At 48.9% G+C, this 25,615-nt stretch overlaps 1 protein-coding gene and 1 long non-coding RNA gene across 5 annotated transcripts in view; one reads left to right on the forward strand and one right to left on the reverse strand.

Moving 5' to 3' along the window:
- LOC127005694 (proline-rich protein 36-like) overlaps positions 1–18,706 on the forward strand; it is a 91,473-nt gene extending 72,767 nt beyond the window's left edge. For both annotated transcript variants that reach the window (XM_050874804.1, XM_050874805.1), the window contains exons 5-6: positions 3,553–4,784; positions 12,496–18,706. In XM_050874804.1, the coding sequence (XP_050730761.1) occupies positions 3,558–4,784; positions 12,496–13,110 (1,842 nt within the window). In that variant the 5' untranslated portion in view covers positions 3,553–3,557 and the 3' untranslated portion in view covers positions 13,111–18,706. The remainder of the gene's footprint in view (positions 1–3,552; positions 4,785–12,495) is intronic.
- Positions 18,707–19,495: 789 nt separating this feature from the next.
- Positions 19,496–24,121, reverse strand: LOC127005695 (uncharacterized). Of its 3 annotated transcripts, XR_007758868.1 has the most exons (3): positions 23,455–24,030; positions 21,088–23,334; positions 19,496–20,921 (listed from the first exon to the last, which is right to left on the reverse strand). It is a non-coding gene; the product is annotated as an uncharacterized LOC127005695 (long non-coding RNA). The 3 variants fall into 3 exon arrangements; XR_007758869.1 differs by having other exon boundaries at positions 21,259–24,121; XR_007758867.1 differs by having other exon boundaries at positions 21,088–24,121.
- Positions 24,122–25,615: the final 1,494 nt, after the last annotated feature.

Genomic DNA, 25,615 nt, shown 5'->3' on the forward strand with positions numbered 1-25,615 from the left:
CCCTTTCTTCCTCCTCCTCCCTCTCTATCTTCCCCTCCCCTTCCCTACTCCATACCTCTACTTCCCTATCTTCCTTTCCCTCTCCTCTTTCTACCTCACTTTCTCCCTCTTTTTCTTCCTTATTTCTCTCTCCCCTCCCCTTCTGTCTCTTCCTTCTTATACCGCTTTCTCCCCCTCCTCCCTTCTTCCCTCCCCCTCCCTCCCTCTCTGCCTCTCTCCCCCTTCCCCCTTTTGTCTCACTTCTTCCCACCCTTCTTCGAACCCTGGCCCACAAATTCGTAGCTAGGCGCGCTGACCGCTGCACCAATTAGATAACGATTATATATTTGTCTTATTTTGTGTCATCATTACACTTGTTAATGTTCTCTCTCTCTCTCTCTCTCTCTCTCTCTCTCTCTCTCTCTCTCTCTCTCTCTCTCTCTCTCTCTCTCTCTCTCTCTCTCTCTCTCACTAAATACGTACAATTATAGGCGAGTTTCCGTGTGTGTGTGTGTGTGTGTGTGTGTGTGTGTGTGTGTGTGTGTAAGATCAGGTGACCAATATATAAAAAAATTCTCTCTCTCTCTCTCTCTCTCTCTCTCTCTCTCTCTCTCTCTCTCTCTCTCTCTCTCTCTCTCTCTCTCTCTCTCATTTTCCTCCTTTTCCTTCTCCTCCTCCATATCCTCTTCATCATCATCTACATATCTTCCTCGCACCTTCCTCCTCCTCCTCCTCCTCCTCCTCCTCCTCTCTTAAACACTTGATTCGTACAACAATGTTCCATTCTCCTCCGCACATGCCTCTTCTCCCTCCTCCTCCTCCTCTCCCTCTTCACAAGGTTTATTTCCCACTTTCCTCCATCTCTTCTTCCCATCTCCCCTCCATCTTCTGTATATTCTCTCTCTCTCTCTCTCTCTCTCTCTCTCTCTCTCTCTCTCTCTCTCTCTCTCTCTCTCTCTCTCTCTCTCTCTCTCTCTCTCTCTCTCTCTCTCTCTCTCTCTCTCTCTCTCCTTTTCTTTGTTTTTCCCTTCTTACTTCCCTCCCATTCATCTCCCCTTTTCCTCTCCTTCCCTCCTCTTCTTCCCTCCTCATCTCCTTCCTTCCTTCCCTACATCCTTCCTCCTCTTCTTCTTCCCTTCTTCCGTACATCCTTCCTCCTCCTCCTCTTCATCCTCCTCTTCCTCCTCCTCGTCCTCCTCCTTCACCAGACGTTCTTCTCATTGTCCTTTCCACAAGTAGCTACTCATGTTTATTAATTTGTTTACTTAATTATATGCACGTTTAAATATTTATTCATTTATTTATAATGACGTTATTCCGGTATAAGTACCGTTTTCCTTTCATTCTTTTCCCTTTGTTTGAGAGAGAGAGAGAGAGAGAGAGAGAGAGAGAGAGAGAGACCGACCTATCTGTCCTCCTACATTCATTTCTTTTTTTATTCCTCTTCATATTTTTTGTGTATATATGTATATATGTATGTAGTAATGAGTGTGTGTATACTTGTGTGCGTGTATGCACCTACTTGTGTCCCTGCGTATGTATACCTGAGCGTGTATGTAATTTTACTGCGTACTTGCGTTCTTGTGGGGGTGGGGCAGAGGGGGTCGGATCGGGGGGTGAAAGTCGAGTGGGGAGGAGATGGCCATGGGATCAGGGGTTGGGAAGGTCGGGGAGGGCAGCAGGGTGGGGGTTCGGGCCAGAGGATTGGGGGTTGTCGGGGAGGGCAGTGTGGATGGGGCGGCGGTTCAGGAGTCGTGGAAGGGGCGAGGGGTAAAGGGCAGAGGAGCGAGGTGAGTGGGTTTGAAGGGGGGAAGGGGCGAGATGAGGGGCGGGGGTGCTAGGGAACAAGGGCGTGGAACTGGGAAGGGGTGAGTGGGAAGGGGGTGAAGGAATCGAGGGGGGCGGGGGCATTGGTGGTGGGGCAGGGATGTCGGGGGGTGGAAGGTCGTGGAAAGGGTAGCGGGGCGTGTGGGGAGGGGAGAGGTTGGAGGCAGGGGTGAAAAGGGGTGAAGGGATGGAAGGGGCAGGGCAGTGGTGGTGGGGCAGGGATGTCGGGGGGTGGAAGGTCGTGGAAAGGGTAGCGGGGCGTGTGGGGAGGGGGGAGAGGGGTTGGAGAGGCAGGGGTGAAAAGGGGGTGAAGGGATGGAAGGGGGCGGGGGCAGTGGTGGTGGGGCAGGGATGTTGGGGGGTGGAAGGTCGTGGAAAGGGTAGCGGGGCGTAAGGGGAGGGGGGAGAGGGGTTGGAGAGGCAGGGGTGAAAAGGGGGTGAAGGGATGGAAGGGGGCGGGGGCAGTGGTGGTGGGGCAGGGATGGAAGGGGGATGGAAGGTCGTGGAAAGGGTAGCGGGGCGTATGGAGAGGGGGGGAGGGGGGAGAAGGGGGGCAAGCGGGGCAGGGCTGGGGGTGTCGGCGTGATCCAGTATTAGGCTCAGCATTTTCACGCGATTCATGCATTCAGCGCTGAGTGAATAATAAAAGGAAGGACTCGGCGGATTACCTGACCTGCCCACCTGCCGAAGGGGGGGAGGAGGAGGAGGATAGATGGAATTCAGATAAAAGCAAAGAGAGGGTGGATAAGGATAAAAGATGAGGGGGGGGGGAAGGTACGGGAGGAGGAGGCGGAGGAGATGAAATGGTAGGAGAAAGAAGAGGAGGCGAAAAGGAGGAGGAATAGGAGATGAAATTGTGGTAGGAGGAGGAGAAAGAAGAGGAGATGAAATGGGGGGAGAAGGTGGAGGATGAGGAGTAGGAGATGAAATGAGGAGAGGAGGGAGAGGGGAAGCTAAAAGTAGAAGGGGAAGAGAAAGAAGGAAGAGACGAGGGGGTGGGAGAGAAGGGGAGGAAAGTAAGGAGAAGAGGGGAGAAAGAATAAGAAGTGAAAAGAGGTGTAAGATTTGAGAGGTATCAGGGATCGAGGAGGAAAAGGAATGAAGAGAAGTTTTTTAGGGAAGGGAGGGGAGGGAAGAAGCTGAGGGGAGAGACGGATGAGACGATTTGACACGTTTTTTACACGTTAAACTTTTAATTGATAGCACAGTAAATTTTGAACACGAAAGAAGGCTTACCAATGAATGATGAATCTAGTGATGAGGAAATATATCACATGACTGCTTTGTTTTGATGCGGCGGTGGGAGTGCGGTGTGTGTGTGTGTGTGTGTGTGTGTGTGTGTGTGTGTGTGTGTGTGTCACCCGCCGCGGCCCTGCTGAGTAAAGGGAAGATAAAGGAAGAGAAGGGAACTTAATTAACGGAGGGAAGGTAGAGGACAGGGAGTTTGTGTGTGGTGGCCGAGTGTTGTGTTGTTCTGGTCACACACACACACACACACACACACACACACACGTGCCCCTGCCCATCCAGCAGTGATGGTTAGCGGGTGTGAGTCGTGGGTTGTGTCCCGCTTCCCAGGTGTGTGTGGACGTGGTGTGGGGTCCCGCCGCACCCGGAGATCTGTGCACACCCAGCTCCAAACTCATCACTACGTAAAGGGCCCTAGAGTGCACCGGCTGGCCCTCGCGCGTCCAGCACGTGATCAGACCAGTGTGAATACCACTAACGCTATCCCTTGTGTTGCAGGAGGCATGATCGTGACGCCGAGCTACAGTCGCGAGGTGGGGGATGGCCCCCAGGGGCGGCTGGTGGGGGGCCGCGTGCCCTCCCTGGGGCTGCCGGATCCCCCCAGCGCGGCCTTCAAGCCCGAGGTGGGCGGCGTGTTCAAGGGCGGCCTCGGCAGCGCCTTCGACCACAACAAGAACAGCGTGAGCGACAAGGACGGAGGGGGCGGCGGGGGGCTGGGCCCCCTGCAGCTGGGGCACCACCTGCAGCCCTTCACCGCCCCCTGGCTGGCCGAGGTGGCGCACATCACCCCCGCCCCCCGCCCCGACCACCTCCCCTTCCCCCAGCCCCCCACCCACCCCCTGCCCGATTACTACCCCCACTTCCCCAGCCTGGCGCACCGCCCCCCAGGCTACTACCCACACCCCTTCCTGCCCCCCGCCTCCTCCAGCCACTTCCTGAGGGACTTTCAGCGACACGCCCACCGCCCCTACCCCCCCTTAGACCCACGACCTCCCCTGGAGCGGCCCACCCCCGTCAGCGGTGCCGCCAGCCTCGTCCGCCCTCTGGGGCCCCCCAGCCTCCGGGGGCTGCACCCCGACCCCCGCGACCTGCGTGAGGCGCCGCACCCCGCCAAGCTGCGGCCACGCCCCCCCGACCTGACCCTACCTGTCAGCCCCAGCGGCCCCGCGGGGGAACCCTCCCCCCGAGGACCCCACGGGGAGCCCAGCCCCAAGCGGCGGGCGGGGGGCGGCGCCTTCCCCATGCCCGCCCCACGCTCCCCCCGCGCAGCCCCGCGCGCCCTCTCCGGGCCTGCCGCCCCCGCCCCTGGCCCGGGGCCCCCTGTGTCTTCACCCGTGGGCCCCGCCACCTCGGGGGCCGCTGCCCCCACCATCCCCACCACCGCCGCCTCTGCTGCCGCCTCCACCTCCACCACCCCATCCGCCGCCTCCGCCGCGGGCAGCACGGCCCCGCCCCCCGCCACCTCCGCGTCCAGCAGCACCCCAGCCGCCGCCGCCCCCGAGCCGCGCCCCGCCTCGCCGTACCACGCCCACTTCGCGCGCGGCGCGCTGGTGACGGTGGGCGCCAGCGTGCGGCGCGTGGAGGACCTGGAGACGCGGGACTTCCTGGAGGCGGCGCGCGCGGCGGAGGACCTCATGCTGCACCCCAGCACCGTGGCTGCCATCACTACCACGCCCGCGCGCCCGCACTCCTCCACCATCACCTTCACCTTCCCCGCCACCAACTCACAGGTGGGTGGGTCACCCTCCCCTTAAGGCCCTCACCACCCACCACCCCCACCCTTACCCTCCCCGCCACCCACACATGGGCCAGGCACACCCCGTCCCCCACACACCTGTCCCCACAGCACACCTGTCGCCGCGGCCTTCACCCTCACAGGTGCACACCAGGTCCCCACCCCTCACCCAGTCCCCTCCGGCCACCTCACCCACCACTACCCTCCCACCTTCTCCCCTCCTCTTTCCTCTTCTCCCTCCCTCTTTCCTCTTCTCCCCTCCTCTTTCCTCTCCCTTCGCCCCTTTTCCCTCCTCTCCCTCCTTCATCATCTTCTCTTCTCCCCTCTCCTCCCCCATATCCCCTTCTGTCTTCCCCCTCCCCCCCTATCCCCTTTATCATCTGGTAAGAGTGGTGACCCATGCTCTCTCTCTCTCTCTCTCTCTCTCTCTCTCTCTCTCTCTCTCTCTCTCTCTCTCTCTCTCTCTCTCTCTCTCTCTCTCTCTCTCTCTCTCTCTCTCTCTCTCTCTCTCTCTCTCTCTCTCTCTCTCTCTCTCTCTCTCTCTCTCTCTCTCTCTCTCTCTCTCTCTCTCTCTCGTAGGTAATCTCATATTAATCAACCTGCCTCAACCTGTCCACTCCCCCTCCACCCCTCTCCCCCTCCCCCTCCTCTCCCTCACCTCTCTACCCTTTCCTCCCCTTTCTAATTCCCCGTTCCCTTCCCTGACCACACATTTTTCCCCTTGATAAACTGTAGATTATCATTATTATTTTTTTTTTATATTATATGTATTTCCTTCTTTTTCTTGTTCTTCTTCCTATTATTATTATTATTATTATTATTATTATTATTATTATTATTATTATTATTATTATTATTATTATTATTATTATTATTACAAACACAAGGCAGATGGACAGAAACACACACACACACACACACACACACACACACACACACACACACACACACACACACACACACACACGGGGGGAGGTAAGTGTGTGTGAGGGCCGCGGTATAATAGGAAGTAACACAATACGGTGGCGTCAACAATGAGGGGATTGTGAGGAGGTGACTCTGACCCTCCTCCTCCTCCTCCTCCTCCTTCTCCTCCCACCTTCCCATCTCCTTCATCCCCTTCACCAACCCGGATTTCGGCATATACAGTCCTCCTCTTCCTTCTCTTCTTCCTCCTCCTCCTCCTTCATCTTCTCTTTTTCCTTCCTTCCTCCTCCTCCTGCTCCTCCTTCATCCTCTTCCTTATTATGCTCCTCCTTCTTGCTTCTTCTTCTTCCTCCTTTTCGTTTCCATCTTTTTCCTCCTTTTTTTGTTGTTGTTGGTGTTATGTAAATTTTTCTTCATTCAACTCTTCTTTCTCATCATTTTCCTCCTCCTCCTCCTCCTCCTCCTCCCCTTCCCTTTATTTTTTTATCTTCCATTACAAAAAAATCGCTTCTCTTCATTTTTGGTCTTCTAATTCCTCTGTATCTTTTTTTTTTCTTTTTTCCTCATACTCTTTCATCTTTTCCTTTCTTTCTTTTCTTTCTTTCCTCCCTTTCTCTATTTTTTCTCTTTCGTGTTCTCGTTTCTCTGTTTTTTCTCTTCATTTTTTCCTTCCTATTTTTCTTTTCTTTTTTCTACCTCCTCCTCCTCTTTGCTACGTTTCCATGCTGGTCTCCCTCATGTCATCTCTTCCTCCTCTTTTCCTCCTCCTCCTCCTCCTCGTCCTCCTCCTCCTCCTCCTCCAATCATGGTTCCTATGATGCAAATATTTCAGCCAATGTCCTGTGTCCTCCCTTACTTTATCTTCCTTTACTTTCTCTCTCTCTCTCTCTCTCTCTCTCTCTCTCTCTCTCTCTCTCTCTCTCTCTCTCTCTCTCTCTCTCTCTCTCTCTCTCTCTCTCTCTCTCTCTCTCTCTCTCTCTCTCTCTGTCGCTATCTATCTATGTATCTATCTTTATTATTATTATTATTATTATTATTATTATTATTATTATTATTATTATTATTATTATTATTATTATTATTATTATTATTATTATTATTATTATTATTATTATTATTTTATTATTATTAGTAGTAGTAATAGTAGTAGTAGTAGTAGTAGTAGTAATAATAGTAGTAGTCTTTATTCTAATCACACACACACTCACACACACACACACACACACACACACACACACACACACACACACACACACTAATCAACATAGAATAATAGGGATGAGGGACATATATGGTTAAAAGAAATAGTGTGTGTGTGTGTGTGTGTGTGTGTGTGTGTGTGTGTGTGTGTTTGGGGGTCACTGGAGGACGGTGTACATGGGACGGAGGCATTAACATATTCATGAGGAGGAGGAGGAGGAGGGGAAGAGAGAAGATATTGGGGGAGGAGTTGAGATTTGGAAGACTAGTATGAGGAGGAGGAAGAAGAAGAAGAAAAAATCAGTTTGGAAAATGGGAGGAGGAGGAGGAGGAGGAGGAGGAGGAGGAGGATTAATAAGAAAGAGGTGAAGAAGCGGGAGAAGACACGGATGGGAACGAAAAATGATAATAATAGGGGGAGGAGGAGGAGGCCGAAGAAGACAAAGATATGGAAGAAAGAAAGGTAGAAATGTGTGGAGGAGGAGGAGGAGGCCGAAGAAGACAAAGATATGGAAGAAAGGTAGAAATGTGTGGAGGAGGAGGAGGAGGCCGAAGAAGACAAAGATATGGAAGAAAGAAAGGTAGAAATGTGTGGAGGAGGAGGAGGAGGCCGAAGAAGACAAAGATGTGGAAGAAATAAAGGTAGAAATGTGTGGAGGAGGAGGAGGAGGAGGAGGAGGCCGAAGAAGACAAAGATATGGAAGAAAGAAAGGTAGAAATGGGTGGAGGAGGAGGAGGAGGAGGAGGCCGAAGAAGACAAAGATATGGAAGAAAGAAAGGTAGAAATGGGTGGAGGAGGAGGAGAAGGAGGAGGAGGAGGAGGAGGCCGAAGAAGACAAAGATATGGAAGAAAGAAAGGTAGAAATGTGTGGAGGAGGAGGAGGAGGCCGAAGAAGACAAAGATATGGAAGAAAGAAAGGTAGAAATGGGTGGAGGAGGAGGAGGAGGAGGAGGAGGAGGAGGAGGCTGAAGAAGACAAAGATATGGAAGAAAGAAAGGTAGAAATGGGTGGAGGAGGAGGAGGAATAATAGTAAAAATAGAGAAGGAAGAAGAAAATGAAGAAGAAGAATAGGAAAAAGAAGAGTGCATTATCAACTCTCCTCCTCCTTCTCCTCCTCCTCCTCCTCCTCCCTTCTCCAGCATCTCGTCTGCTCCCCACACAGCTGTCCCTCCCCCAGCCTCTCCCCCCCTCCTCTCCCCCTCCCGCCCCCCTTCCGTCCCCCCACCGGCTAGGGCACCCCGGAAGCGAGGCGCCCCCGGGAAAGAGGAGCCCCTGGGGGAGGAGGGGGCCCCGGGGGGAAGGGAAAGGGGGACAGAAGGCGAGGTGCTGGTTAAGGGAGGGGCTTTACCGTCTCGGGCTCCTCCTCCTCCTCCTCCTCCTCCTTTATCTTCGTTTGTCCTCCCCCATCTTCCCTTCTCCATCTTCCCCCCCCCCCACCTTTTTCTTCTTCCTCCTCCTCCTCCTCCTCCTCCTCTTCCTTTTCCTATCCTTTTCTTTATCTCCTTATCTCCATTCCTAGTCTTTTTCCTCCTCCTCCTCCTCCTCCTCCTTCTTTTCCATTTTCACTTGGTCAGAGAGAGAGAGATTAATTGATTGATTGATTGAAAGGTGACAGGACATAAAACAATGGATGAGAGAGAGAGAGAGAGAGAGACTGACCTATTCACAAACACACACACACACACACACACACACACACACACACACACACACACACACCTTACTCTCCCTTTTCTTTCAACTTTCCCCTTCCCTCCCTATCCCATCACATCCCTTCCCTTCCCTTCCCTTCCACTCCCCTTTTCTTCCTTTTCCTTCCCTTCCCTTCCTTTCCCTTCCCTTCCATCCCTTCCCTTCCCTTCCTTTCCTTTCCCTTCTCTTCCCTCTTTATTCCTCTCCTCCTCAGCATCTCTATCATACCTTTCCCTTCTCTGCTTCTTTCTCTTCTTTCTCTTCCCCTTCTTCCCAACTCCCCTTTCTCTTGTTTTTTCCTCCTTCCCTTCTTTCCCCACAATCCTCGGTCTTCTTTCCTCTCATTTCTTATCCTCGGTTTAATTCCTCTTTCCTCATTTTCACTCCACATTTCTATCCTCTAATTCCTCAGCTCTCATTCTTCATTCCTCATCCTTTTAATAATTTTTCCTCCTCATTCCTCATTCTGCTCCCAATTCCTCTCTATCCTCATCCCTGACCCTCATTTTTATCCATATTCCTTATCCCTCATCCTCGTCACTCATTTCTTATTCCTCACTCTTCATTCCTCATCCTTTTAATAATTTTTCCTCCTCATTCCTCATCCTGCTCCCAGTTTCTCCCTATCCTCATCCCTGACCCTCATTTTTATCCATATTCCTATCCCTCATCCTCGTCACTCATTTCTTATTCCTCACTCTTCATTCCTCATCCTTTCTATAATTTTTCACCCTCATTCCTCATCCTGCTCCCAGTTTCTCCCTATCCTCATCCCTGACCCTCATTTTTATCCATATTCCTTATCCCTCATCCTCGTCACTCATTACTTATTCCTCACTCTTCATTCCTCATCCTTTTAATAATTTTTCCTCCTCATTCCTCATCCTGCTCCCAGTTCCTCCCTATCCTCATCCCTGACCCTCATTTTTATCCATATTCCTTATCCCTCAGCCTCACCCTCGTCACTCATTTCCTATTCCTCACTCTTCATTCCTCATCCTTTCTATAATTTTTCACCCTCATTCCTCATCCTGCTCCCAGTTTCTCCCTATCCTCATCCCTGACCCTCATTTTTATCCCTATTCCTTATCCCTCATCCTCATCCTCATCACTCATTTCTTGTTCCTCACTTCTCATTCTCGCTTTCATTCCTCATTTCTTACCTCTCATTCTCTCTATTTCTTGTTCTTGTTACTCGTTCTCATTCCTCATCCTTATTCCTCATTCCTCATCCTTATTCCTCATCCTTATTCCTCATTCCTCATTCCTTATTTTCATTCCTCATCCTTATTCCTCATTCCTCACCCTTATTCCTCATCCTTATTCCTCATTCCTCATCCTTATTCCTCATTCCTCATCCTTATTCCTCATTCCTCACCCTTATTCCTCATCCTTATTCCTCATTCCTCATCCTTATTCCTCATTCCTTATTTTCATTCCTCATCCTTATTCCTCATTCCTCATCCTTATTCCTCATTCCTTATTTTCATTCCTCATCCTTATTCCTCATTCATCATCCTTATTCCTCATTCCTCGTCCTTATTCCTCATTCCTTATTTTCATTCCTCATCCTTATTCCTCATTCCTCATTCCTATTCCTCATTCCTTATCTTCATTTTTTATTCTCTCATCCTCACTTTTTCTTGTATACCTCATTCTTGTTCCTCTTTCTCATTCCTCATCCTCATTTCTTCTCATTCTCACTATTTCTTGTTCTTGTTTCTTATTCCTCATTCCTCATTTTCATTTTTTATTCCCTCTCATCCTCACTTTTGCTTGTATACCTCACCATTCTTGTTCCTCATTCTTATCATCATTTCATTCCTCATCCTCATTTCTTGCTTCTCCTTATCACTATTTCTTGTTCTTGTTTCTCATTCTTATTCCTCATTCCTCATTTTCATTTTTCATTCCTTCTCATCCTCACTTTTGCTTGTATACCTCATTCTTGTTCCTCTTTCTCATTCCTCATCCTCATTTCTTGCTTCTCATTATCACTATTCCTTGTTCTTGTTTCTCATTCCTCATTCCTTATCTTCATTTTTTATTCCCTCTCATCCTCACTTTTGCTTGTATACCTCATTCCTGTTCCTCTTGTTATCATCGCATCCCTCATCCCACTCTTTCATTCCTCATCACGACCATCGCTTAAATTTACTCATTCCCCTCATCGTCATCCCTCATTCCTCCCTCCGCATCCTCGCCTTCATTCCTCAACACACTCGTCGCTGTAATTTCGGACGCGCATCAGAGCTGACTTTCGTTCGTGAATTAGAATCGAGAGACAGACAGATAGGTGAGACAGCTGACGAAAGGGGGGGGGGAGAGGAGGAGGAGGGGGTAGGGGACAGTGGGGAAGTGTGTGAGAGGTGAGGATGGGGGGGGAGGGAGAGGTTAGGGTGGAAGTAGAAGGGAGGGGGATGGGGAGGAGAAGGGGAGGAGGGTAGAGAGAAAGAGGATTTGGGGAGGAGGAGGAGGAGGTTAAGCGTGATGAGGGAGGCAGTGGGGAGGAAGCGGGAAGGAGAGGTGAGTGGGGAGGAGGAGGAGGAGGAGGAGGAGGAGGAGGAGGTGTATGCTAAATAAGTCCGATTAAGCTCAGGTGTCTCATGTGTGTGTGTGTGTGTGTGTGTGTGTGTGTTTTGGTATGTCTGGCTGTCCTTTGATCTGTCAGTCATTGCTCTCTCTCTCTCTCTCTCTCTCTCTCTCTCTCTCTCTCTCTCTCTCTCTCTCTCTCTCTCTCTCTCTCTCTCTCTCTCTCTCTCTCTCTCTCTCTCTCTCTCTCTCTCTCTCTCTCTCTCTCTCTCTCTCTCCTTGATTTTTGTTTCTTGTTTTCCTCATCTTATATATATATATATATATATATATATATATATATATATATATATATATATATATATATATATATATATATATATATATATATAGAGAGAGAGAGAGAGAGTCCTTAACAGAGCCGAACGAAACTACTCAATAAACAGACAGATACACAGACGGACATACATGATGCAAAAAGCCATAGCCATAACATCAGTCACCTCTTAAGTTATTCCCATCCTTCCATCCATTCAGACAGACAGACAGACAGACAACCGTGGTTCACCCAGTCACCCAGTCAGGTTCTCAAGAGTATTTTTTTCCACGTCCATGGTGCCGAAGCCTTGTCCAGCCAACACTAGGCTCAAAACTAGCCGTGGAACTACTGACACAACTCCGCGAAAGCCTTATCAATGAGTGTGTGAGCCTTGAAATGTTTGAGAATACGCGCCCGAGTCGTAACATTACAACATGTCACCTCTAAGTCATTTCCATCCTTTCAATCATTCACTCACATAGACAGACAGATGCGGGGTACCCAGGGTCATATTTTTACCCCCCCCCCCCTCCCCCCCTCCCCAGCACACATATTTGGCAAGTCTTTCGTAGGAGTTCTGAGCCTGTCCATGGATAGATTATGACCCTGGTGGTAATTTGTCCATTCCTCTGTGTCATGAACCAACAAACACACTCATTAGAATCCGACTGATCTCCTCTTTGGCCTTTGGAAATAGTTTAACAAGGTTCTGATGGTAAGAGAACCAAGCAAGACACATAATAATGGGTTTAAATTGGATAAATTCAGATTCAACAAGGACATAGGCAAATTGGACGAGTGAAACAGTCTTGGCAGTCTCGTTGTGAGCGCCAATACGATAGTCACATTAAAAAAAAAGATTAAATACATTCATGGAATGTGATGCTAGGAGGGGTTAGGTTCACAGGAGCTGCCTTGTATAGGCCTACCAGTCTCTTTCAGACTCGTCACGTTTTTATGTTCATATGTTCTTGATGTGCACTGGGAGGCGCAGGTGTCTCAGAGTACCATCCTAAGTCGTGTTGTCGTTGCAGGTGTCTGTGGAGGCCGCGCTGGAGCACCCGTTCTTCGTGTTCCACCGCGGCTGGTCGTCCGTCAGCCCGGAGCGCACGCTGCTCAAGTACGAGCTGAAGGTGCGGCTGCTGCAGGTGGGCGACGTGTGCGTCTCTCTCACCAAGAAGGTGCCCGGCGCCGAGCCCCCGCAGCCCCCGCCGCCGCCGGCGCAGACCCAGGCCCAGGCCCCTGACGCCCAGGACACCCCGGGGACAGACACCACCACGCAGGCCACGCCCACAACAACCACCACCTCCACCTCTTCTGCTCCCTCTACCTCCACTACCTCCTCTGCTCCTTCCACTTCCACTGACGCCTCGGCTTCCTCCCCCGCCCCCGCCCCCGCCCCGGCCCCCGCCCCCCAGCCTTCCAGCTCACCGCCCCCCGCCAAGACCACAGGGGAGGACAACTCGTCGCCGCCTGCCAACGCCGCGGACCCCCGGGCCTGGGGTCGGCCGGCCACCGTGGCGGCCACGTCGGCGGCGGCGTCGCGAACCGGGTCTGGGCGGCAGCACTCCAGCGACGAGGCGGCGCAGCGCGAGGACAAGGACGGCGGCAGGAAGAGGCGCTGGTCAGACCCCGGCCAGACCACGTGACGGCCCCGCCCCGCCGCCCGCCACCGCCTGTCGCCATAGTCGCCGCCGCAGCCGCAGCACCGCGCCCTAACAAGGTTTGTTGCCGCCGCGCCCAGCGGCGCCGCGTGGGGGTCCACCTGTAGCTTATGTTTAAGGGGTCCAGAGAACAGCTTTGTTGTTGCCTGAAGGGCGGGGCCGCAGGGGTGTGGTCGTGGCGCAGCAGCTTGGTGCTCACCTCAGCGTGTCGGCGCCGCGCCCTGACTGTGTTACCTGAAGATTCACAGCACACTTGGGTGGTGGTCCCTGAGAGTGTTCTCGCCGCCTCGGGGTCGTTACCTGGGTGTGGACAGCACACCCTGGCTGTTGTTACCTGAAGGGCGGGGCAGCACCCGCTAGTTGTTACCTGAGGGCGTCGCGGCGCCTGGGTGTTACCTGTGTGTATTCCGGCGCCGCGGTTACTGTTACCTGACTGGCGGGACAGCACGCCCCGGGCGTGGTGACAGCCTGCCTTGGGTACTGGCCAAGGGCGCTGACAGCACCCGGGCGCTGCCTGAGCGTGTTCCCAGCACCGGTCCGTTCCCTGCCGGGGCGGGGCGCGGCGCGGCGCCCCGCGGCCCCGCCTGGCGGGAGCGTCGCTGTGTGTGTGTTGGTGTCCGATGAGTCGTTTTCGAAGCGTTTTTTCAGTGTTTAGTGTTTATGCTGTGTTTGTTGTATCCAGGAGTTTGTCTCGTAATGTGCTGGTTTCCATGTCTTTCATGATCATTGTGATAACGGAGAAAGTAGAACACGCGGAGAACAGCCGCCGACGGGACGCACGGCTGCCTGTCTGTCTGTCTGGCTGTCTGTCCCCGCCGAGGATGAAACACGTCGCTGTCCCCTAACGTTACGCCCCACCCACCCCCACGTACCGCCCCCGTCGCTGCAGTATGTGTTACCTGCGGCAGCGGGCAGGACGCGCCGACCCCTGCCTCCCTCCCTCCCTCCTCTCACACCAAGCGCTGCCGCCCTCATGTCCTGCCGCTCCCAACACACCTACGGGAGCCTCACACACACACACACACACACACACACACACACACACACACACACACACACACACACACACACACATTGAAGTCATAATTCAATAAGGAAAAATTATCTTCCCTTGTGATCGTAGGGGACAAAAACACACCACACGGCTCAAGCCAAAAGTTTTAGCCAAGGAAACTTTATATTCTTTTCGGCATTAGAAGCTTGTTGTGGCTCACATATTCAGGAAAAAGATAAAAAAAATGACAGCGCAGCGAGTAAAGAAAACATTTTTCTGCCTGAGGGGGCAGCTCTAATGCAAAACCAGAAAGTTAATAAAAAAGAATGCTAGAAGAAAAAGAATGGCAGAAAAAGATGGCTGAGAAAGCTTAATCAGTTTAGGTTGGCGAGGCGTCTTGATACACCCTTCAAGAATAGAAATAGACAACGCAGTGTACTTATAAAAGACGGACACAGTGGCACTCCAGAACGTTTAAGAATAGCTCACATTGGCACCACAAACGTTTAAGAAAAGAGTAACATTAGGGAACGTTTTCAGAAGAGGTTTTCACTCTGGACGAGGTGTAACTTATTTATCATAGGAAAGGAGGCACTGGTTATGTTGGCACTCCTATGTTCTATTGGCACTAAAGGATTCTATTGGCCTCCCTTCTTTCTGTTGACACAAAGGATTATATTGGCACTCCTAGAAGCTTTGTTGATACTCCTTAGTTCTGTTGTCGTGCATTCTGTCGGTACTAACGGTTCTGTTGGCATCCCTTCGTTCTTGTGACACTAGAGGGTTCTGTTGAGATTAAGGTTATATATCTTTTGAGTTCTGTTGGCACTAAAGGGTTCTGTTGGCACCCATGAGTTCTGATGGCACACCCTAGTTCTTTTGACTCTAAAAATACGTTTCCAATTCATGTGTTCTTTTGATACCAATGGTTATTTTTGAAGCCCTTTGTTCTCAGTGACTAAGGGTTCTGTTGGCACCCGTTTATCCTATTGGCGTCCATTACTTCAATTGATACTCCTTAATTATGTTTGGCGTTCGTACACATGGGTTCTGTTGGCACTCCTTAGTTCTGTTGGCACTAAGAATCCTGTTGTTCTAATTCTTGTGTTTTGTCGGCACCAATGGTTCTGTTGGCACCCCTTTGTTCTGGTGGCACAAAACGGTTCTGTTGGCCTTAATTCTCCTCCTCCTTTTCTACTTTTTTTTCTTCTAGTTCCTCTTCTTCATAGTCTGCTTCCTCCTCCTCATCTCATTCTAGTTATTGTTCTTCCTCTTCTTCCTCCCCTCCTCTTATTCTTGTTCTCGTTTTTCTTGTTCTTTTTCTTCCTCTGTTTCCTCCTCCTCCTCCTCCTCCTCCTCCTTCATCTATTCTATCCTGTCCTTCCACACGTAGATCACTAGTAGTAGCGGTAGTAAACAGACACCCTCGCCATAGCCCGACAGGTCTTCTGGTGTCTGTTCTTCCTATGTATTCCTATGTATTCCTCCTCTCCCTCCTCCTCCCCCACGAAAATTTTAACCCATTACTTATTTTTTTCCTTCCCTTTGAATGGGCTGCAAAAAAAGTCGTGACCGCGAGGAACAAACGATCGGAATAGACTTCGTTTTGGATCCTATATTTGGAGGTTTTGATTCCCCACGTATAGAATCCAACCCTGTCTAAGTGGATTGGATCGCGTGTTTCTCTCTCTCTCTCTCTCTCTCTCTCTCTCTCTCTCTCTCTCTCTCTCTCTCTCTCTCTCTCTCTCTCTCTCTCTCTCTCTCTCTCTCTCTCTCTCTCTCTCTCTCTCCTCTCTTTTTATCTTCCCTTTCTTCCTCCTCCTCCTCCTCCTCCTCCTCCATGTCTCGCCGGGTAACAGAATTTTGACCCTCCTTTGGCCTTGTTCCTCCCTCTCATTTTTTCCTCCATCCCTTGTCACTCCTCCTTCTCCTCCCTCTTTCACTCTCCTTTCTCTCCTCTCTCCATTCGTTTTCTTTCCTCCCTCCCATTCCACATTCTTTCTTCTTTATTTCTCTCCCTTTTTCTCCCATCGTTTCTCCCACTCCTCTTTCTCCCCTTCCCTTCACTTCTTTCTCTTTCTCTCCTCTCTCCTTTTTCTCTCTTCTCCCTCTGTCTTTTCCCTCCCGGGCTCTCCTTTCTCTCCTCTCACATATTTATTTTCCTCCCATGTCATTCACCCCACTCACCTTTTTCTCTCTCTCTTTCCCTCTCTTCACTGTCCCTTCATCAAATTTATGTTTCTCCTTTTCCTCTCATCTTTTTTCCTCTTCTCTCTCTCCTCTTCCATCTCTTTCCTCCCTGTCCCTTCATCATATTCCTCTTTCCCTTTCCTCCCTTTCCCTCTTCGTCTCTTCCCTTCTCCATTCTCTCCCTCCATCTCTTTCCTCCCGGTTTCTATCCCTTCATCATATTCCTGTTTCTCCCTTTCCCCTTCCGCTGTCCGTCCACCCCCCTGTTTTTCCCTTCACTTCAGCCTCACATCGCAGGCCGGTTTATTCGTCTCTGCGGCCGCGACGGCGAGAGGCTGTAAACAAAGATGAATTAGTGAGCCCTGGAAAACGCGCGACCCACCCCGACCTGTGACACGGAAAGCCTCGCTAATCTTTTTCTCTCTCTGTCGCTGTTTCTGTCTGTCTGTCTGAGGACGTGTTTAGTACGGGTAAGCGAGGGAGGGAGGGAATACAGGTTGGAGAAAGGAAGGAAAGAAGAAAAGCGTTTAGGTGCTTTATTTTTTTCTCTTCTCGGAATGTTGGTGATTTAGACTCATCTATTCTATTATTAGAGCATCGAGCTTGTTATTGCTGATGGCGGCGTGCTTGTGTGTGGCTCGCGTCAGCACCGCCGCTGTGTGTGTGTGGAAGGGTGTCAGGAGTCAGGGGTCCCTCACACGGCCGTCGCTCCACGCTACAGCTCAGAGAAATAGCCTTATAGTACCGTTCACGCAGTAAATATCTCGGCGCTGCGTCTGTTTATACGTCATAACATCCCACAGCGTGAAGGTTCTAGTGCGTCACTCCGTAGCGCCGCCGCAGTTCAGTTGAAGCTCGGGGAGATAGCCTGTGCCGCGGCCTCCCCTTTGCTTCCTCGTGTCTATTCTTGGGTGGTTGTAGTCCGCTGCTTTTACCTTTTACTCCCAGAACTCATACAGTGCCGCGGCGTCCCTGCCATCTTCATGCTTTAATTAACAGAGCGGGTCACAGGAGCGCCTCGCGAAGCTCCATCCCATTAGGGTCGGTGTTGTCAGACGCTTCCACCCCCCACACACCAACTATTCTCAAAGGCCGAAAGGGAGATCAATCGGGTTCTAATGCATGTTTTTTTATTAGGTTCATGGTACAGAGGAAGGGTTACACTACCACCAGGGTCATTAATTTACTAGAAATCCCCACAACTCCCACGAAAGCCTTGTCAAATAAATGTGCTTGTGAGCGGAAATGTTTAAGAATATGAGCCTAGGTATCCTCACACCAGAAAAGTATCTTATTCCTTACGTGCATGTGTGCTGGTGTGTTCGGTGTGTATACTTTGTTGCCAAAATGAAGCGCGGGGTATGTGAAAGTTAAAGAGCTTGTCATCATCTTGTCTGCGTTCACTGTTCAAGGTGTTGGTGCCGCTTGTAATCACGAACCGCCGCTATGCTCTGCGTGGGTCAGGTTTGTTTCTCTTGTCATAGTGTGTGTAGAGCCTTTACGGAGAAACACAGCTCGTTCGCTGCTCGCCTCAGATCAGTGTTAAGTTGCCAAAACAATTTTTGCCGCGTGTTGAGCTCGGCGTTATGTTTTAAACTCAACGAGGCGTCAGCGTGTGGTCGCAGCCGTGGCGTGACCAGTGTCCCTCTGTCGCTGTTTTGCCTGGCTGAAAGTGCCAATTTTTAATAAGTGCCAAGCCAATTAACTTGTAATGGTGCCAGTCAGCCTTGTTGGCCTCGCTGGCGGCGGTCACTTTTGTATGAGCAGTGTGCTTGTCTCTCTCAGTGCCAGGCTTGTGATGGTAAAGGCGTTATTCTGACCAGGGAAGAGTGCCACTAGCCATGATAACTAGTGATATTAGATCAGTGCCAACTAGCTGTCAGTGAACACGTCTAACCCCGAATTAGTGCCAGTGACCAGGGAAGAGTGTCAGCTTTTATAGAGTGCCCAACAGCGAACTCAGCCATTATTAGTGCCAGTCTTAACCATGAGAGGTTTAAGAGTGCCAGACTAACACAACATACACTTGACACCCATTCCTTGTGCCAGGCTGACCATTAGTGCCACTGTGATACTACAGGGTTGAATCTGCCAAGTGAGTGCCATTGTGTCGACCATTACATCAGGTCGCTGCCTGGGTATATGAGTGCCAGGCCAACACAACAGATATTTGACAACCACTCTTAGTGTCATTGCCGACCATTGCTTTGTGGTAGTTTGTATAATCAGTCTGTCGTCTTCACAAAGTTACGATTGAAACACACACACACACACACACACACACACACACACACACACACACAAACTCTCTCTCTCTCTCTCTCTCTCTCTCTCTCTCTCTCTCTCTCTCTCTCTCTCTCTCTCTCTCTCTCTCTCTCTCTCTCTCTCTCTCTCTCTCTCTCTCTCTCTCTCTCTCTCTCTCTCTCTCTAAAAAAAACAACAACACCATAGAAACACAGATAAAAAACACACAACCACATATTAAAGTTAATGAAAGGAAGTAAATTAGAACTTTCATGTTATTCGTCCATTGCATCAAGACTGTACCACCTATGAAGATACTTTTTTGAGCGCATGTACAGAAAGCAGGAAACACAGCAGGCAATAGAGGAGGGCGAAGCAGCAGTCAGTCACTCAGTCAGTCACAAGCGGAGACACATTGAGGCTGTTTTTCATGTACAAATCACCAGCTGTCCATCCCTACGGGCGCCGTGTGTGTGTGTGTGTGTGTGTGTGTGTGTGCTGCGAAATGTGTAATCTTATTGGTGGATGCTGGGAAAGGTTGAAATCTTATTGGTGGATGCTGGGAAAGGTTGGAATCTTATTGGTGGATGCTGGGAAGGGTTGAAATCTTATTGGTGGATACTGGGAAAGGTAAAATCTCATTGGTAGTTAGTAGGCATTTTAATTTAAATCACAACCACCACCACCATCACCACCATGGCCATCAACACCACCAGACTGTCCCTATCACCACCACCGCCGCGCCCCGCAAGGATGAGTAATATTCAGGATGCCTTCGATAGATTTTTCCCCATAGGTCTTCGGGCTGTCTTTCGTGTGTGTGTGTGTGTGTGTGTGTGTGTGTGTGTGTGTGTGTGTGTGTGTGTGTGTTCGGCCCGGCAAGCGTGTCCACCTGGCGACCTGCGTGTGCCTGGGAATACCTTACGATCAGGAGATGTTTGCCAGTTTGTACGCACTTTATAATGGGAGCTACTGTGTCATTTTGTACACACCTTTAGAAATGGTGCTTGTGTTAGAAAACAAGAAGAAAAATCTGCTCTATGTAACTAGGCCGAGGTAGCAATGAACTATCGGCATATCTTGCTGGACGGGAGTTTAGATTATGTGAACTGTTTTTGGAACTGGATGTAAATAATTACTCTGGAACACTTGAGCTGAGGCTTAGATGAACGACCTCTTCCTTTTTTCCCGTGAACGGGGGAGTGAGGCAGGGCTGTGTCCTTGCCGCGTCATTTTTCAGCACCTGTATTGACTGGGTACTGGGCTATCTTGTGGATCAGTCATTGTAGAGAATCTGTTGACAAAGACAAGGTCCGTGGCTTTATTTTATCCGGTGGTGCGGTAATCCTCGCGTAATCGCTGGAGGTTCTGGTGATGCCTCTCGAGGCACTGCACGAGGAGGCCAAGGCCTGGGTCAGGCCTCCGAACACCTATACCAAGGTGCAGGTGTCTGGAGGCTTAAGGCAGAAAAATCCAACCAAATTATAATTGTACACTGCTTACATTAGCACAAGCTTCACTCAGTAAGTCTTATGAAAGGAAGAAATGTTTCATATACGCAGTCCTCAGCTCCATTCTCCACTGTAGCGTAAGTTTTCTTTTTTGTTCAGTACTATATGGTGCGTACAAACTGGCCAACTCTCTCTGTTACTATTATTGTTATTATTATCATAGGTTATGGTGCTGTGTGTGTGTGTGTGTGTGTGTGTGTACAAGGTCTGATCACGCGCTGGACTCACGAACGCCACCCAGCCAGCGTGTGTGTGTGTGTGTGTGTGTGTGTGTGTGTGTGTGTGTACAGCGTTCTTCATTGCCGTTCTGTTTCGTCTCGTTCTTCAGAAAAGTGTTGTATATAATAATATTTCCCGATCTTTCTCATGTTGTCAGTTTTTATGATAAGCGAATAGACGTCTTGAGAGGCTGTGTGTGTTTGTTTGTTTGTTTGACGTTTTAAGATAGTGTTTACTTCCTCGCTGTGTGTGTGTGTGTGTGTATGTGTGTGTGTGTGTGATTAATAGGAAGGAGGAAAAATGAAAAAGGAGAAAGGAGAGAAAGAAAGGGAGAAGGATTAAAAGAAGTAAGGAAGGGCAGAAAGATAGAAAGAAGGAAGGACGGAAGGAAGGAAGGAGGGGGAAAAAGAAAACAGGGAATTGATTTACTTCATTTATCTGTTCGTTTTTCATTTATTTATCCATTCATTTACCTTCGTTATAATCATCTCATGCCTTGTCCATTGTTCCTTTACCTGGTGCTAGAGTCTGTTATTAATTCATTCCTTTATTTTCTTCATTTATCCATTCACTTCCTCCATCTTTACTTTATCACTCATCTCTTATTTCGTTCTCTCGTCTGGTATTCCTCTGCTTACCTGTTGTCTCTATTCACTCCTTTGTTCCTTCGTCTACTGTTCCTTTACCTGGTGCTAGAGTATGTTATTAATTCATTCCTTTATTTTCTTCATTTATCTATTCACTTCCTCCATCTTTATCACTCATCTCTTATTTCGTTCTTTCGTCTGGTATTCCTCTGCTTACCTGTTGTCTCTATTCACTCCTTTGTTCCTTCGTCTACTGTTCCTTTACCTGGTGCTAGAGTATGTTATTAATTCATTCCTTTATTTTCTTCATTTATCTATTCATTTCCTCCATCTTTACTTTACTAGTCATCTCTTATTTCGTTCTTTCGTCTGGTATTCCTCTGCTTACCTGTTGTCTCTATTCACTCCTTTGTTCCTTCGTCTGGTATTCCTCTGCTTACCTGTTGTCTCTATTCACTCCTTTGTTCCTTCGTCTGGTATTCCTCTGCTTACCTGTTGTCTCTATTCACTCCTTTGTTCCTTCGTCTGGTATTCCTCTGCTTACCTGTTGTCTCTATTCACTCCTTTGTTCCTTCGTCTGGTATTCCTCTGCTTACCTGTTGTCTCTATTCACTCCTTTGTTCCTTCGTCTGGTATTCCTCTGCTTACCTGTTGTCTCTATTCACTCCTTTGTTCCTTCGTCTGGTATTCCTCTGCTTACCTGTTGTCTATATTCACTCCTTTGTTCCTTCGTCTATTGTTTCTTCTAATTACTACATCCTTTCGCTTTTGTTATCTTCTTGTCCCTCTCTTGTGCCTTGAATCACTTCCTCCTACCCTGGTGCTAAGAATCTATCCCCTAATTCATTCATCCACACTATTACCCAGTTATGTCTTCGCTCCTTCATTCATTAACCTCATATTTCATTCACTGGCTCCTTCTCGTTGTCTTGCGGCCTGGAGCGAAGGGAGAAACATCGGACACGTTCATTTTACCGATTCCAGACCGATCCACACGACACGCTTTGGATTACATCAGTGGTTCCCAAACTGTTCTGGCTGCCACCCTAAATACGGTCTTGACTTGGCCTGGCGACCTTAAATCGTTAACATGTAGCATTTATTTTGTTATTTTTATATATTAGGTTATACTTTCATATATTTATGATTTTATCCTCCGCCTGCTCGCTGTCTGCTCGGCGCACGAGTATTATACGTGAATGCCACTCGTATGACTTGCCGTATTTGGGAACCACTGTTGTATCGATAGACACCGCTCTCATTGTAATTTCCTCCTATGTATTCTTCCTCCTCCTCCTCCTCCCTTTTCCTGCTTCTCACCTGCTTTTCTTGCTTGCTTCCCCATATACTGTTCTCCCATTATATCTTGTTTTATCGGTGTTCTTATTCATCTCTCTCTCTCTCTCTCTCTCTCTCTCTCTCTCTCTCTCTCTCTCTCTCTCTCTCTTCAACGTTGCAGAAAACAAAACGCATTAACGAAAAAATTGTTTACTGTGCGCTGAGTGGATGATTGAGAGAGAGAGAGAGAGAGATTAGATACGTCATTCCCTCCTTTTATCTCTCCCTTCTTCCTCATGCCTCCATCTCCTTCCCTTCCGACACACACACACACATTCTAAGCAACCTCGTGTGTGTATTTAAATATTTTTTTATTATTTATTGATCGCACAATTCACCAGGAGGAGGAGGAAGAAGAGGAGGAGGAGGAGGAATTGACAAGAAAGTGTTATTTTAAAGGAAGCAAACAGGGTCAAGGTATAATAATAAGAGAGAGAGAGAGAGAGAGAGAGAGAGAGAGAGAGAGAGAGAGAGAGTGTGTGTGTGTTATTCCGTATGTCGTAACGCAATTGTCTCGCCTCATTTGTTATATTTAAGGTTTTTAGTCTCGTCACCCCTTAAATGGTATGTCACCCCAACCCCCATTCACCCCACACCCCTTCAGTCACCCTTACATCACCCCTTCCTCTTCCTCCCCACCCCCATCACCTCACCCCTCCTCATTCTTCACCCCTCACCCCTCCACAACCCCAACTCATAATCTCCCCCTTTTCCACCTCTATCACTCACCCCAGTCTAATCCCACCCCATTCCTCATCTCCCCTTCACCCCACCACCCCCTACATCACCTCTTCCCATTTCTCCCCATTTAAGAACTTACACTCCCTTTCCTTCCCCTTATGCTCCCCTTTGAGGCTAATCCCCATCTCCTTCCTCACCCCCTCCCCTTATACGAGGCTACTCCCCACTCCCCTCAGGTTTCCCCATTGAGGCTAACACCCCTTTTACCTCAAATCTTACCTTCGAGGCTAATCCCCATCTCTGTTTTCCTCCCCACCCCTTTCCCCTTTACCTCAAGTCTTCTCCCCATTTGAGGTTAATTCCCCATTACTACCTCCCCATTCCCCTTCTTCCCCTTATTTTTCCCCTTTGAGGCTAATCCCCCAATACTTATTTTCCTCCCCATCTCCCTTCCCCTCAAGTTATTCCCCTTTTGAGGCTAATTCCCCATTACTACCTCCCCATTCTCCTTCCGCTTATTTATCCCCTTTGAGGCTAATCCCCCATTACTTATTTTCCTCCCCACCTCCCTTCCCCTCAAGTTATTCTCCTTCCCTACCCTTTTCCTCCCCATCCCTTCCCCTCTTTCCCCGTGATGTCTTCTCCCCATCCCTATCATTTTCCTCCCCATCTCCTTCCCCTTTCGTGCACCTCTTTCCCCTCAAGTTCTTATCCATTTGAGGCTAATTTCCCCTCCCTACGATTTCTTCCCCTTCCTTCCCCTCAGGTTTCTTCTCCCCTTTGAGGCTAATTTCCCCTCCCTTATTCCCCCAACAAGACCCTCCCCATTCTTTGAGGCTCCTCCCCCCTTCCCCACCCTCCCTACTCCTTCCCCCAAACCCTTCCCCTCCCCCGTCTCCCCCCCTGTGTAACCCCCCCCCCGTGCTATATATTCCCCCCTGTCATTCTTTCCCCTCCCTCTCCCCCCGTGTCACCCCCACCCCCCACCCGTGGTACAGAAGGAGTCCTATATTTTGTGTACATTGGCCAAAGGTTACTAAGGATGTCCGCTCGGTTCGTAGCTCCTAAGGTTTTCACACCCTCGTCAGAAGCTTTTTTGTACATAGTGTGTGTACGGTGAATAAATGTACGTCAACCTTGAGCCCGGTGTGTGTCTGGCCTTGTTATTTGTACGTTAAGTTAGTTAGTGTGTTAGTTAGTTAGTTGGTTAAGTTATTGAATGACTATTTAGTGAGTTGATTAATTAGTGATGTCATCAGTTAGTTGGTAAGTTGTAATATTGATTAATTAGTGAGTTGATTAGTTTGTGAAGTCGTTAGTTACTTAATTAGTAAGTTAGTGATTTAGAGAGTTAATTATTTAGTTGGTGTGACTTAGTGACTTATTTAGTCGGATAATTAGTGAGTTGGTAAGTTAGTTAATTGGTAAGGTAGCTATTTAGTAAGTTAATTAATTAGTTGGCTAGTAAGTTCGTAAATTAATTGGTGAGATGCTTATTTGATTAGTGAATTAGTCAGTAGGTTGGTAAGTTAGTTGGTAAGATATTGGTAAACGAGTTCCTTGGTTAGTCAGGGAAGTCGCGGGATGTACCACGAACAGTTTTATTTATTTATCTATGTATCTACTTGTCTCTGTTTATTTGTCTAGTTATGACGCAATGTGCAAACCCAACTCGCCGCAGGTTCAAGGTGCGGCGAGGACGTTCACTTGCGCCCACCTGTAAGTGTGTAAGTCTGGTAAACTGGTAAGTGTGTAAGTCTGGTAAATTGGCAAGTGTGTAAGTCTGGTAAACTGGTAAGTGTGTAAGTCTGGTAAACTGGTAAGTGTGTAAGTCTGGTAAACTGGTAAGTGTGTAAGTCTGGTAAACTGGTAAGTGTGTAAGTCTGGTAAATTGGTAAGTGTGTAAGTCTGGTAAACTGGTAAGTGTGTAAGTCTGGTAAACTGGTAAGTGTAAGTCTGGTAAACTGGTAAGTGTAAGTCTGGTAAATTGGTAAGTGTGTAAAGTCTGGTAAACTGGTAAGTGTAAGTCTGGTAAATTGGTAAGTGTGTAAGTCTGGTAAACTGGTAAGTGTGTAAGTCTGGTAAACTGGTAAGTGTGTAAGTCTGGTAAATTGGTAAGTGTGTAAGTCTGGTAAATTGGTAAGTGTGTAAGTCTGGTAAACTGGTAAGTGTGTAAGTCTGGTAAATTGGTAAGTGTGTAAGTCTGGTAAATTGGTAAGTGTGTAAGTCTAGTAAACTGGTAAGTGTGTAAGTCTAGTAAACTGGTAAGTGTGTAAGTCTGGTAAACTGGTAAGTGTGTAAGTCTGGTAAACTGGTAAGTGTGTAAGTCTGGTAAACTGGTAAGTGTGTAAGTCTGGTAAACTGGTAAGTGTGTAAGTCTGGTAAACTGGTAAGTGTGTAAGTCTGGTAAACTGGTAAGTGTGTAAGTCTGGTAAATTGGTAAGTGTAAGTCTGGTAAACTGGTAAGTGTGTAAGTCTGGTAAACTGGTAAGTGTGTAAGTCTGGTAAACTGGTAAGTGTGTAAGTCTGGTAAACTGGTAAGTGTGTAAGTCTGGTAAATTGGTAAGTGTGTAAGTCTGGTAAACTGGTAAGTGTGTAAGTCTGGTAAACTGGTAAGTGTGTAAGTCTGGTAAATTGGTAAGTGTGTAAGTTAGTAGCGGCGGCGGGTGTAGCCCAGGGTGTGAGGCTCCTCGGTCCGGCGGGCGATCACTTATTTCTGTTCATTA

Source organism: Eriocheir sinensis, chromosome 30 (genome assembly GCF_024679095.1).
Source record: "Eriocheir sinensis breed Jianghai 21 chromosome 30, ASM2467909v1, whole genome shotgun sequence".
Lineage (NCBI taxonomy): Eukaryota > Metazoa > Arthropoda > Malacostraca > Decapoda > Varunidae > Eriocheir > Eriocheir sinensis.